The 14,493-nt window shown below is 41.1% G+C and overlaps 2 protein-coding genes across 4 annotated transcripts in view; one reads left to right on the top strand and one right to left on the bottom strand.

Annotated features, from left to right (window-relative positions):
- Positions 1-847: 847 nt before the first annotated feature.
- Positions 848-7,339, top strand: LOC113634450 (high-affinity lysophosphatidic acid receptor-like). 3 transcript variants are annotated; one of them, XM_027133406.2, is made up of 4 exons: positions 848-1,138; positions 1,769-1,848; positions 2,436-2,520; positions 3,466-7,339. In XM_027133406.2, exon 4 carries the CDS (start codon positions 3,547-3,549, stop codon positions 4,657-4,659), a length of 1,113 nt encoding a protein of 370 aa, XP_026989207.2. In that variant the 5' UTR covers positions 848-1,138; positions 1,769-1,848; positions 2,436-2,520; positions 3,466-3,546; the 3' UTR covers positions 4,660-7,339. The 3 variants fall into 3 exon arrangements, with proteins under 3 accessions (XP_026989207.2, XP_026989210.2, XP_026989209.2); XM_027133409.2 differs by having other exon boundaries at positions 916-954; XM_027133408.2 differs by lacking the exon at positions 848-1,138 and adding an exon at positions 1,149-1,562.
- The window catches only part of tgfbrap1 (transforming growth factor, beta receptor associated protein 1), a 25,191-nt gene continuing 16,937 nt past the window's right edge, over positions 6,240-14,493 (bottom strand). The window contains exons 7-12 of the mRNA XM_027133404.2: positions 13,856-13,913; positions 13,141-13,284; positions 11,373-11,519; positions 10,910-11,069; positions 9,731-10,167; positions 6,240-8,457 (exon numbers count right to left, since the gene is read on the bottom strand). Coding sequence (XP_026989205.1) covers positions 8,263-8,457; positions 9,731-10,167; positions 10,910-11,069; positions 11,373-11,519; positions 13,141-13,284; positions 13,856-13,913 — 1,141 coding nt within the window. The 3' untranslated portion in view covers positions 6,240-8,262. The remainder of the gene's footprint in view (positions 8,458-9,730; positions 10,168-10,909; positions 11,070-11,372; positions 11,520-13,140; positions 13,285-13,855; positions 13,914-14,493) is intronic.

Raw genomic sequence — 14,493 nt, 5'->3', positions numbered from 1 at the left:
ATCTGTGTGTATAAGATTTATGCATAGTATGAGGTTGTTGTCCTCCAAGACCACATGGGGTTGGCATGTAGAATGTCCGAATACTTCATGAAGAAGAGTCAAACTCGAGCTGGTACATCTCTAGCTGCTTCAGGATCCAGGGTTGGCCTCATTTCAATAAAGGTCCAAAATCTTCATGACAAGAAATACAACTGGAGCTGGTATAATCTCTGGTTGTCAAAACACAGACATTGTTCTCATTTTCCTCTGTCTTTTCAGTGGGAACATGAATGCTGCTATCAGAATGGATGGTTTGAGTATTTCATAAATCTCTGATGGCATAATGAAATTGTATGATAGAATGGGGGAATTTCAAAGATCTCTGATCTCCTGGGAATTATACACACTTACTGAACCCTAATATAAAACCATATTTCTCTACAAACAAAAATATCTCTGGCGGTTGTATATCATAGGAGTATATTAAAAATTACAGTTTTAAATACCCTATTTTTAACTGCCAGCATTTCAGAGCATGCCCCAGCTTTATGGCAGATTTTCATAGCTTGTTCTGTGAAGTTTTCTGACCGTACTAGAATGCAACAACCCCAAAAACTGGGGTAAATCTGATCAAATATTATTGATGTGATGGTGGTTTAGGGTTAACCTAATCAACAGTTTCTTGGTTTGGGGAAAAAGGCATCAGTTTTAAAGTTACCTTGTTTATATATTCAGTTTAGATATATTGTTAGAATTGGTAAAATTTTCAGCACCCACGCACGTTTCGCACAACCCACGCTGCCAGCACCCACGCACGTTTATTTATTTATTTATTTAAAATGAAAAAACACCTTCCGGTGCAGACAGGCCAACTTCCTGTTTTAATACGCGTAGGAAACAAACATTTAGTGCACTACACAGAGACAGAGACTGCCTTTTTGTTACACGCCTAATAGGAATGGTGGCGTATTAGAAGTGCGTTAATGTCTTATATCAAATTAGTTACCTCAGTATAAGTCAGAATCGAGAATACAACAGCTGTGTTATATAAAATGTGGTACATTTTACATGACACAATGTTTTATAAAATGGACTGAGGACATCGAAGACCCAACTTGTGCCAACAACGGAGTGCTTTATGTTTGTAAAAACTAAAACGGTTTGTTCTTTCTGGAGTATTTACAGTACATTTTGAATGCTTTACCAGACTATAAGCAATGGGACTTGTGAGTCACATCATTTGACTCAACTCACCCGTACGAGCCGACTCTCCTAAACGACACAGTTTAATGAAATCATATTCGACTTTTTTAATCAAACAAAATAATACCTTGCTTTACATTGTCAAATACAGAAAGCATCCAACTAGAGTATACATTACAGCGCAAATGGAAATAAAATAGCCTTTCCAGGAAAATAAAACTCGCATATACGAATCGGCACCTAAATAGTCAATTCAAAGAATCGACAAACCACTCTTCTGGGAACAGAGAGTCTTCTTGCAGCTGAATCAGGCGTATTAGTTGTATGATGAACAGAGGTGCTCGGTGAGAGGAACTGGAGAAAAAAAACACAGAAGTTCAGTGAGTATTATATAAAATGATTTTAAAAGAAGGTTTTATCGGTCAGGAACCGGGTGCATGCCCCTGTGTGTTGTCTGCGGCGCGCGCTCACGATTCAGCCAGAACGCGCGCGCTGCCTGTTGAGGAATAATCTGAGCCAGAAATGTCTTTTTCGCCTGTTTTATTTTCATTTTTTTCCTGGTTTAATCTGGGTTGTCGTTCTTTAGGGTCTCGGAAATGGCAAACTAACTGAACTACCAGGGAACCAAACAAGACTACAAATCACGTAAAGCGCGAACAGACACAGGTGAGTGTTTAATATTAAAAGTACACGATGTTCAGGTCTACAACACACCACCTTACTACATAATGTGTACACATACAACACCGAAAACGTAGGTGTAGCGTCATTTTACATACAGTTTAGTGCAATACTGCGGTTTGGACCAGGTTAAAACGCTTGGTTTAAAATCTCGCGAGACTTCGTGACCGACCACAACGGGATTTTACGCTCTGGGTTTATAATATAGCCTAAAGCGTTTCATTCAGATTGTTGACATCCTGTTTCAACAAAATCAACTAACGAGAGTGTGTATTGCACTAAAAATGTAGATTTTTTTTTTGCAGGCTGAGGTGTGATGCGTGTCCAAAGCCTCCAGCTATGCAGTTAGCACTATTTTTGGATGTAGTTTTTCTCACCCTGAGAGCTCTTGTTGCCATGGAGCTGCTCTCCAGTTTCCTTGGCAGCAAGGGACAGGAATTCAACATCTTCATTCCTTCATGGCACAAAACCTGTGTGTGTGTGTGTGTGTGTGTGTGTGTGTGTGTGTGTGTGTGTGTGTGTGTGTGTGTGTTTCTGCTCTTCACCAGTTGTGTGTTGTGTTTTGTTTTCAGTGCTCGGACATTTCTTCTGACGAGGACTCTACATTCTCAGATCATCCTCCATGATGAGATTGTGGATCAGCATCATAGACAGATGGTACTGCATTGTTATTATGAAGTATGTTCGCTGTAGGTCTTAGACTATAATCACTTCAGAGGTCTTCTGCCTATGGAAACGTCCAGGTCGGGTGTTCAGCTCTTGTATGCAGACATGCTATTTTTAAGGAGATAGCACAAAAGTAAGACTATTAGAAGCTGAAGACGGATTTACACTGTAGGACGATCAGACAAAAATATCACGTCGTCAGATAATTCTTGGATTGAGAATCATCATCAGTCGTGTCAGCATCACGGCTGTTACGTCATTCGTCAGCATTGAATGATGTTTCTTTGGTTTAAAGCAGTGGTTTAAAACGCTTGCTTTTCTCACATAAATGAATATAACATTACCTGTCTGGTGAGTTGTACAGTGAGCTGTGAAGCTACCCCACATGTTAATGAACAGGAGAGAGAGACTTATTATCTTAAGATCACTTTGAAGACTGAATGTCTTATGTTGTCCTTTTACCGAGTCACAAAGCGCAGGTGTAGGCTGTTCGTCGAATGATCTGACAAAGACGGATGCTGCGTAGTCTGTTGTACATTTTATTGAGAGCATCTCATACTGTTTGGCAAGTAGTAATCTATAAGGAAAGATGAAATTACACAGTGTAAAATATATATGTAGGACCTGAGAAGACAAATGTCCAGTTTGACCAGCACACCTTACCCTTTATCTACTGGTCATTTTTACTAATACCAAGCTGGATTTTTTCAGCAGTATTAGATTTAGGTCGGAACTCTTCAGGTGGAAGAAAATGTTTGAATAACCCAAATCCTCTAGTCAGAAAAATTAGTTCAACTTTGGAGCTATAAAGCCACTGCAAAATGTAATTCGATTTATCGGTACAAATGCCATTACTCTTGCCAGGCTTTGATGTGTTCTTTTTTAAACATAGCTTTTTTGTAACATAGAACTGCTCTCTTATCCTCAATCCTCTAGATGTCGAATGGAAATCATAGACAAGGAGAAGGAAGCTGACTGGATTAAAGTTGCTTCTGTTTTGCCATCTTCAGCATCACAATGGTCTGCAACGTCAGTTCAGGATGTGTCCTACCAGAACATCACACACTCAGATATGTGACGAATATCACTGGGCTTCAGGAAACTGTAAACTCCACTTTACCTATCAGCCTGAAGGTTGTACTGTCTGTTATAATGGTGGTCATCATCGCCATCGGTTTTCTCGGAAATGCCATCGTCTGCCTCATAGTTTATCAAAAGCCAGCGATGCGTTCTGCCATCAATCTGCTACTAGCCACGCTGGCTTTCAGCGACATCATGCTGTCACTCTTCTGCATGCCCGTGACTGCTGTTACCGTAGTGTCTGATGATTGGCGTTTCGGACTGGACTTTTGCCGCATCACGCTCGTGCTCTATTGGCTCTTTGTTCTGGAAGGTGTTTCCATCCTTCTGATCATCAGCGTGGACCGATTTCTCATTATCGTGCAGCGGCAAGACAAGCTGACCCCGAGTCGCGCTCGTTTGCTCATCTCTGCTTCCTGGTTGCTCTCCTTCTGCTTGGCGTTGCCTGCTGCTGGCAGCGTGCCAACTCTTCAAGCTTCATGCTGCGTCTTGGGCTACATCGAGTCCCCTAATCGTGGCTACACACTGCTGCTGGTCAACGCTGTCTTTTTCGTGCCTGTGAGCGTCATGTTGGTCTCCTATTTGCGAATCCTAAACACGGTGCGCCGCAACGCCTTGCGTGTCCACAATCACACCTTTCCCAGCCCTGAACACGGAGGAAAAGTGAGTTTACCGGTCCTGAGGCGTCCCCCACCGCTCAACGTGGATGTCAGCTTCAAGACGCGAGCCTTTACCACGATCCTTATACTTTTTGTTGGCTTTACCGTGTGCTGGCTTCCCCACACGGCACTTGGCCTCCTGGCTGCTTTCAATCAGAAATTCTACACAAGTAGGGAGTTTTACGCAGCAAGTGTTGGGGCATTGTGGCTCAGTTACATGAAGGCTGTGTTTAACCCTGTGGTGTACTGCTGGAGGATCCGCAAGTTCCGTGAGGCCTGTGATGAATTTGTGCCCAGGAGCTTTAGGATGCCCAGGCTGAGGGCACGCGGTGGGCCCAGGGTTCGTCCCTGCAGCATCTATGTCTGCGCTGAGAGCCAGTCGGCCATGTGACACTCTTTCTGTGACGATACAATCATACATTCATCTTCAGTAACCTCTTGATCCTTGACAGAGTAACAGTACATCTGGAGCCTGTCTTAGGGACACTGGACAAATAAGGTGGGAATACAGTCTGGATAGTACATTGGAGTGCACCTTAAGCACACATTCACACTCCTCCACACCTAGGAGCAATTTCTGAGCCAGGACACAGGAAGAATAGTGCGCAGACGTGACTCCAACTCAGGATTGAACTAGGGACAATGGAGCAGTGACACATGACATGAAACAAGATGTGTCTATTATGAGCTTTTTAACTGTTTGTAAAAAAAAAAAAAAAGAAGCTGCTGCTAGAGAGTCACCATAAACAGTGTCTGTGCTATCCAAAGTATCACAGTGCAAAGGTCAAGCTTTTCATCATGAACCTTTTTGAATATTTAATATTTGACATGCTTTGGAAAATCTGGACTTCTCTTTATTTTCATCTTGGAATTATATTTATACCAGACTTACAGATGGGTAACTTGATTTAACAAAAATATATATCATACTGCTATACTTGAAGCTGTAACTCCAACATTTTGATTTAATAGTTTGAGAAATCGTTCAGTTTGCCGAGCACCAACAAAACGACGGAAACGCTGACGGAAAACCATACAGCGAGACTTTAGGCATAGTATCGATATTTTGAGTTCATGTTACCAGTTCAGAGGTTTACATATCCCTATTTAGGGTGAGCTGTGTTCTCTATTATACAAGTAAACACATATTGGGTATTACTTGTAGACCCTTTGCCTTTAACAAACACCATTAATACTAAACCTCAGTGTAATAAGTGGCTCTGCAGAGCCCAGATTCTTGCACATTCTTCTTGACCTTGATGTTTATATCTCAGCCTCGGTACACACTGCCTACATCAGGCCCGATGATCGGGAGACTGAGAGGCACGGCACAACTTTGGGATTATTAATGCCTTGTGTTTTGGATTGCTGGTTTCTTTAACAACACCTCCAACGAGGAGGTGTCTTTTCTTTCTTTTTTTCTCCTTCGAAGTATTACAGCCTTCAGCTGTAAGTAGAGAAATTTAGATTAGAGTTTGGAGAGTTCTTACAGAACCTGACGATACCGATGCTCAGAATGTTATAGATAGCGACATGGATCCGTTGATCTCGTTCCCTTTTATCATCCAGCCCTAAACACTCGTACAAGTGGCTACAAATGTAATCTGAGGTATTTTTGGCCTGCTGATAAAACTGAGCCTTTAAATGATTGTCTTTCCACTGAAAAATCCACTCAATCACTTAAATATTAATCTTTCTAATTACTTCAGTCGTGTGCGAGATTTCATTTGTAATGGAATTCTGAGTTGACCTTTTTTTTTTTAGTTGAAATATCTTTCGTTGCTTTTACAACCTTCCGATCGATAGTCCAACACCACCTGCTAATTTTTCATGGAAATACAGAAAAAACATTACTGACAAATCAGTGCCATAATTGTTCACAGAAATGTTTTTTTTTCTTCTTCTTTAAGGCTGCACGAATGTAAATATTAGTTCCAGGTTTTGTACCCAAAGATACACAATATCTCACCATTAACATAAGCAGTCATGTTTATTAAAATGGACATCTTTACATTTGTACATTCCAACTACACGGCCATCGATTTACAAAGCGACAGACAATTATAAATACAGTATGTACAAGAGTAGATATGCGTTTAGAAAATATTCGAGTGGATAGAAAGATGCAGACCGATCCCGTCTGCAGGAGTGAGAGAGATTTCGAGAGTTACATGTTAGACCAGGTTACGTGTTGCATGACGACGTTCGGGGTCGGGTTTCTCAAAAACAAGCTGTCTTCATTCTAAGAGAGAAGATAATCGTATCACTACAGTGTTTTCGAAAAAACCTGGCCCCGGATATTAGACATTGTCAAAACAATCGAACAGATTTGACGTTAAAAGTGTGAAAGTTTGTTTGTCCGGTTGTCTATGCATAACACTTATTTTATTTATTTTTTTCCATTTTTTTTGTACGGTGAAATGTTTACATCCAATAAAAGCTGAGCCTGAAGCAGTCCATAAGCAGGTGTCAGTGTCTCTCCATGAGCAGGTGCATGTCTTTGGTTCCTGCCCATGCATTAATCTGTGTATTAACATTGTAGGCAGTGGTTATACTGTGCTTGAGGTTTTAGAACGAGTCTTGGCCGGGGACGTCGTCCTCGTCGCTCTCACTCCCAGTCTCTTACACGTTTTCTCTCTTCTTCAGAAGCACCCATGCATTCCCAATCTACATACGCAGGTCACAAAATATATTCAGAAACATACTGCAGTTAGTAGAGCGCAAGTCATAATCTCGCAAGACCTCCGTTGCATTCGTTATGCTATTCAATACCTTTAGGAGAAAAAAAAACGAGATTAGTCACAGCTTAGCATTTAAAATCACGACTCACGGCTCAAACGAAGGACTCGAAGAGAAATGTGCTTATGCATATCTGCAATTTGTTTGGACAGAACACACAATCGTGGGAGGACAGTTCTCCGGTGTGTGTGAGTATGTGTGTTAAACTGTCCGGTTATGTAGCACGAGTATGAAAAAGATGCAGTGGCTTCCCATTTCTCAGAGGAGGTATGTTCAGTATAAGCTAGCTAGAGACCAGCAATTAAATCATTTATTTTTGAATATCCACGTTCCACGTTCCAAAAATTCCAGTTTAAGAAATGACAATTGTGGTTCTTGGGCTCTTGATTTGTGGAAAGCCGATGGGAAACTTTCACTTTCTTGTAGGTGGAAAACCAAAGAAAGAACAAACGGATTAAATGTGAACGTGATGCTTTTACTAACTGGCTGGTCTGGGTTGTGGTGCTTTACCCCTAATATCTACGTATTAATAATCTAGCTTAAGCATGTTCATGATTTGTTTTCATCCGAAAATTTAACTATGAAATTAAAAATCTATAAACTGTGGTTTTTATTTTAATTCGGACAGAAGGATACGTGTTTTGTAAAGAACCGTTTCCCTGTTGGAACAGACGGAAAGAGCATCTTTGGTGTAAAAATATAAAGTAAAATCCATTCTTATCCATCAAGTATAACCGCGTGGAATTTGCTTATAGAAAACATCCACCATCCACCTTGGAGAGTTTGATCACCTTGTAATGATCCGATGATCCGTATTAGATCAGAAAGGATGAGTATAATTACCAGCAAAACATTCTGTTAGTGTTATAACAATATAGCATAACAGACTCGCTGACTGTGACTCACTGACTCACTCACTGTGACTCTTTATATATATAAAAAGAAAACTCTCCCAGTTAAACATAATCTGTGTTCTTAATGAAAAAATTGTAAGGCGAGGAACATGAATAAATAGCTTCATTTTCGTATGCATCTCAGTTTCTCGCAAATAAAAATTGTGTCTTTCTCTCAGGCCAAACATGCTTCAACTCATCTCTGTAGACTCTGAACTGCTCTGAATGTTCTCGTTCTAGATGTGCGATGCGTCTCTGCACTCGTTTTTGGCTCCCACTCTTTCTCTTCCTCTGCCTGTCTCAACTCTCCAGGCCCAGGACCAGCAGAATCCCCCTGCAGTGCGTTCCACTTCCTGCAACGTTCATGTGTGATTGCTGGTGTGGGCGTGGTCTGCTTGTCGCCGCGACGGCGAGCTCTTAAGCTTCTGGGTGGCACAGTGTGTGTGGACGGGCGTGCCACCTGGTAGGCACACGCAGTCTGGCTCGCTGAAAGTGTTGTGGCACAGGCGGCATCCTTTTTTTTCAGACACGACGATCGGACCTCCTCGACACTTCAGCTGAAAGGAAGAAAGATCAGAAATGGAGTAAGACTGCAGAACAGCAGTATGATGCTACCTGTTCCTTCGCTCACATTATTTGCATATTAAAGATTCCCCTTCTTATCAGTATGACCTCTTGACCCCTGAGTAAAGGGAAGAGCTATTTGAGCAAAACTCATTTCTCAACCTTCTTCGAGTCAATGAGTAAATGATAACACTGCTTTGTGAGATGGAGCTATGTAGACTGGGGCTGTGACAGTTCCTACTGTCATGTACTGATCAGTATGTGTGTGTACTGTGTGTGTGGCCTGAATACAGAAATCCGGACACACTACGTTCACTCTTTATTGGCCATGTTTCAACTTTCAACCAGCTGACAATTTCCTCAGGCGTTGCTATGCAGTACAGTTTTACCACAAAGGAAAAGGTTTAGTATCTAAAGCACTGTGAGTCCCACTGCCTTGTGGGGCAGTGCAGGAGGTCACCTGGGTATTTTTCACCTGCTGTGTTATGGACGTTGAGAATTCGGCCGCACCACTCCTGCTTTTCGCTTACTGTATAGAGTTAAGGCAGCAGGGGTATTTAAATGCAGCCCTACCACTTATATCACTGCTCTACTGAGAATTCAGCATGTAAGGCCACGAGATTCGACCGAACCTCGTCGTTACTGATGAGCAAGTAGTTAATGACGATTTAGGCATCTAATCCAGACACGAGTAGTTGAAGATGAAATTCTACTTGATGCTGAACGAGTGTTGCTTATCGATCTTTTAGTGAAGTTACGTATAAATCTTTTCTCAGCCCGACTAAAATTCACAGACATTGCTAATTTCATACGTATTCTGATGGATAGCGGTCACCTGGAAATGACCAAGCGCCTTCACAGCACAGCTTTAGTGATCAAATAAAACCCCTATAGAAGGCAAAGCTCGCCAAGTTAAAAAAAGACTATAACTAAACTAGTGTAGCACAGATAGTGTAGCATGTCGGCTACCGCAGGCACGTTCGCTCTTATCTGTACCATTCCTAGTAAATAGATGGCTAGCCCTGTTTGTATTAAAATTTGGAATTGTTTTGAATCGCTTTCTTTTAAGTTAGTAATTAGAAACAAGTCAGTTTCAAATTCGTGTCTGTGTAATCTGTATATTTGTACTAATTATATTTGAAGCTGAAACTAGTGTAAATGCTTTATAATAACCATAAAATTAACGTCTCAATATGTTCATAAAGTGACTCATGTAAAATATTCCTATTGTGTTGCACTAGAGAACAGCTCTCAGTGTAAACTCACCCTGTCACGGTGTAGCTGCAGGTTCTCAGCTCGTGCAAGCCCCAGTGCGATCTGGGAGGTGTGGCGAGCATGCATGCTGGCCCTCACAGCGCCGCACAGGAAGGGGCGGAGCAATGGTAACGACCATGCCTCAGGAAGAAGTTCCAAAACCTTTGTGGCATCGAAAACCTCAGCGTGGCGGTTCAGCAAGTCTACAGCCTCCATAGTCTGCGGCCCTCCAGGCACGTCCGGGTCCAAGTAAACCCGCAGCAGCTGATGGAAAATTTCCCCACGGTTTTTGTGATCTTGAGCCTCAGATGCCCATGTGCAGTATTCCTGTGCAGCTGCAGTGTTCTTCAGCTGGTGCACCATGATATGTAGTGCTTTATCGTGTTCCTCCAGCTTACCATGTAGTGTCGCTCTCTCCATTAACAGCAGCTCCGAGTCCTGCAGTTTTCCTACAGAAACATACAGACCGAGTGTCAGTGTTCATATGTGGATGACCTTCATCTTACATCTGCTTTACTTTACTTTCTGCCCCTTTACTCAGACAAACATCCATTATGCTGCAGTCTTATTCACATCTTAAATACTGTACATTTCTTTGTGTTCTAGATACACAATTGAGTAAAGACATTATATTAGACAGCATCTATATAGTAGATGTGTACAAATTTGTAATTAAGGTAAAATTGCTATAATAAATGTAATAGTTTGACATTCACGGGAAACGTTTAAATTCTCTGTGGATGTCAAATGTTTGCTACAGATATGACACGGATACAAGATTAGCGCAATGCTGAAATACCATTTTCACCTGATATAACCTGCTCCAAAAAAAAAAAAAAAGAGAGGCTTGTGAGGGGCTATAATGAGAACAGGGAGTTCCAAAACATTAAATATAATGTTACAACCTCTGACTCTTACTAAGTGTTGGCACTGGAGACTCTTTCCAAAATTGCTGAATAAACCCCACACAGAAAAACTCACCATATCAAGAACTAAATGTTTCTTTAAATTCTGGAGCCTCGAACATGCGCCAGTCGTTACCATAGAAACAATAAGGAAGTAGAACGAATGCATTAATATAAACCTGCGAAAACCTTCCGACCAATCGGATTTGAGAAAATAATAGCGTGTACTTATTATATTCTTACAATTTTTTTTATTACAGTACATCTCATACACACATATCCTTACCCAGTAGCAGCTGGACTTTGTAGAGGTTGGACTCTCTCAGCAATCTCTGCAGTTTCTGTCGAGCTGTAGAGAGCTGCTCCTCTGTGGTTGAGGTTCGAGAGATGAGAGTGAGCACTCGGTCTGCATACAGCACGGCTAGGTGTGTGTGGTACTTCTCTTTCTGGACAGGTTCAAGAGGAAGGAAGGTGAGAAGCAAGTAAAGCACATCAGGCTTAACTTCCTCCTAAGACAAAGTACCTCACTAGCCAAAGTCATTCATGTTCAATTGTTCAAAAATGAAAAGAAAAGTAAAAACACCCTTTAAACACATCCAACATTTGAACAGAGTGGGTTGGAGAGAGTGGCTTTATTTTATCTAACCAAAGGTATAAGTAAAAATACAATACCCTTTTGCAGTAGCCTACTATTACTGATCAGTAAATGACAGTTGAATAGAGCACACAGAGAAAAATAGAGCTCCAACCTGTATCCTCCTCTCTAGAACCAAGTGTTCCAGGTACAAAATTAGAGCCTGGTTGTGCTTCTGTAGATACGTGATCACATTGTCTGGATTCAGCTGCCTGGCTGGCTCTTTAGAAGCAGGTCTCTTAGTGAAGATCCGCACTCCAAGCTATTACCAAAAAAGGAAAGGGCAAAAAAAAAAATTCTTTTAAAAATCCATATACAATATAGCAGGTTACTGAAGTCATGATAGTTTATAAGGATTGATAATTATAATGTTTTGTTTCCCTCTAAAAGTATAAAGAGAGAAAAAAATGATTGCAGATTCTATGCCAGTTCCACTGAAAGACCCTGACACACTGCTGCTTATTCATTTATTTATTTGTTTATTTGTTCATTCATTCATTCATTCATTCATTCATTCATTCATTCATTCATTCGTTCATTGTACTGAAAATGCTGCCTGCCTTTATTCATAGCTTACAGCTGTTTGTTCATTCGTGTTCAGTAACTCTGGCTCCTTATCTGTCGAACATAGCGTTTGCAGAAAGCCAAGTCGATAATTTTGGTCAGATATATTTTTTCAGTATTTTTGTCTCTACATCTCTCATATACAGTACATACAGTGCCTTGAACAGCAGGATGGGAGTGACAAATACAGAATACCTCCTCAAGATGAAATAGCTTATTTATTTCAATTATGCATGTGAATTAAGAGGTTTAGTTTCGGTGCCAAACGTGTACAGTATGAAACGGTGTGGGATGTGGTGATGATGTGGATGATGTATTTCCTTCTCTTGTTATATTCCTAGAACACAGACTGTCATTTGGTTTTATCTGTGAATAGAGCACCAATGAACCAGTAGAGATGTATTCACTCAAACCCCTTTTCCACCAAAAAGAACCGAGTGCTGGTTCAGAGCTAGTGCAAAGTTGGTTCCACTGACGAACCTTCTAAGAACCGGCTTGCCTTTCCACCGGCTAGAGAGCCATCACAGAGCCGAGCCTGACGTCGCTGTATACATGTTACGTTACACAGCAACGTTAGCGCAGCAGCGGCAAACACAAACACAACAACAATGGCGGATGTTGATTTACTGCTAATGTTCATGGCTTTGTGAACCGACATTAACATCCAAACGCAGCGAATCCAACATGTACGTGCAGCTCCATGTAATTTATATAAATGGAGGTTGTAATCGAGAAAATACATAACATTATTTTATCATTAACACAGAAAAAAGTTAGCCTTAGCATGTAGCTACCTACTATCATGTGTGCTGATCATATTGCGGTAAAGTAAAAGTGTATTAAACATTAGTATACATAGGTACATTATCAAAGGCGCTAACTGTAGCCCCGCCCCCAGGCACTAACGCCCACAGCCCCTAACCGAAGTGGTTCTTAAGTCTAGACCAGCAACGTTTTGGTGCTACTTAAGAACCACTTTTCCTGGTTCAGAGCCAGTTCTTTGGCTGTCGAAAAAGAAAGAACTGGTTCTAAATTAAGTCTCTGGATTTGAACCAGCACTCAAACTGCCTCGGTGGAAAAGGGGCACCTTAGAGACTTAATGTGAATGTAAATGTTGTGCAACACAGCACAGCAGGACTGACAGTAGGATAGTGTCAACTGGTACCAGATTGTTCACTTAGTTAGTATTGGACTATGTTACATGTACAAATATGTAATTAAGCACAGATTGGACCAATGCCCATATTGCTATCAATGTACCTACTGAAAACCTTACTGATGGTTACGATTATACAGCAATCACTACAGTATGTTCTCACCTTCTGATCCTTCTGTAAGGCCCAGTCTGCATACTTCATTACAAGGTCCAGGTTCTTGCAGGAGCACAGAAAGTCCACAACATACTCAAACAGATCAGCATGTGTGGAGTCTTGGAGGTCCCCATTAACAACTTGAACCCACAACTAGGAGAAAACAGGTGAAGTTTGTGTTGAAAGGACAGTGAATCTAATCATTTATTTCATGCAAAAGAATCCTGTAGCCGTTGTTGGTCATCTGGGGGAGACGTCTTGTATCACTACCGTAAAGTGAGGCTTATCAAGACAATGCTGGAGTACAAAAGCTAGGAGAACCGACAGCTAGGAGTTATATTGATATAAACCTTTTATATTAGGATAAACATGAGATTCAATGCTAGTGATGTGCCTTCTGCTGAACTTTAACATTAAGAACATGTATAAGCTTACTTTCATTCTGCATAAGAGTAGAATTTTCTGTGAATCAGAACTAACAGCAAGACTTGATTCATGGCTGTAACGTCAGCTCCACAGCGGTCCTGCTTTCTCGTTTAAATACTGCCAGGCGTTGCTCTTGTTCATACATTCTCATGGATGTAGGAATACATAAATAGTGATTTCAGTATTCTAATACTGCTGTCAACATTGTAATGCTAAATTAGTAATTAAATACCCATGTCCATTCCGAGTCAGTAGCCTTCCTTTGTCTAAATACGGGTTCCTGTAGATGTATAAATACCTGTAGAGCAGCGCCATCCTGGCCGTTGTAGTGATACAGGAGCCCGAGTGCAAAGTACCTGAAAAGAAATACCATTAGCCTGAAACTCCCACACAAGCAATTATTACTTAGCAAGGCCAAGCTACTGTCAAACAGTGACATTTAATGGACGATTTAATCTTAGTGTTGTCATGGCAACAGCAGATTCTTCTACATCAATCAGTCCAAGGGCAGAAGGGGACAACTCCTGCATAGCAAGGGCTCATTGTAAACCAATAGTGAATCCCAGTGGGCAGAAGAACCACAAATGTTCTCTGGAAGTTTTGAGTGGCATTTCATTGCACAACTAGATTTATATTGTAAGCAGCAAACCTCGACAGACCCAGGCTCCCCTCAGTGACCATACAGATATAGAAACAGCATTACAGTGCACTAAATATAAAGAACCTGAAACAGAATCCTGTTTCTCTGATCCATTTACATGCACAAATTTCTCTAGAGATTACACAGAATTGTGTGAAAAATAAAAAAGATCTAGCACGCAGCAGTTCTGCAGGCCAAAAAGCTTTGTTGATGAGAGAGATAAAAGGATAAATGTCAGACTGGTGCTTTACTTTAATTGTGGTAAGCAGAAAAGTATCTCTGTACACAGTGCACAT

Source organism: Tachysurus fulvidraco, chromosome 5 (assembly GCF_022655615.1).
Source record: "Tachysurus fulvidraco isolate hzauxx_2018 chromosome 5, HZAU_PFXX_2.0, whole genome shotgun sequence".
In the NCBI taxonomy this organism is placed as follows: Eukaryota; Metazoa; Chordata; class Actinopteri; order Siluriformes; family Bagridae; genus Tachysurus; species Tachysurus fulvidraco.
This window is presented reverse-complemented; position numbering and strand designations above follow the sequence as displayed.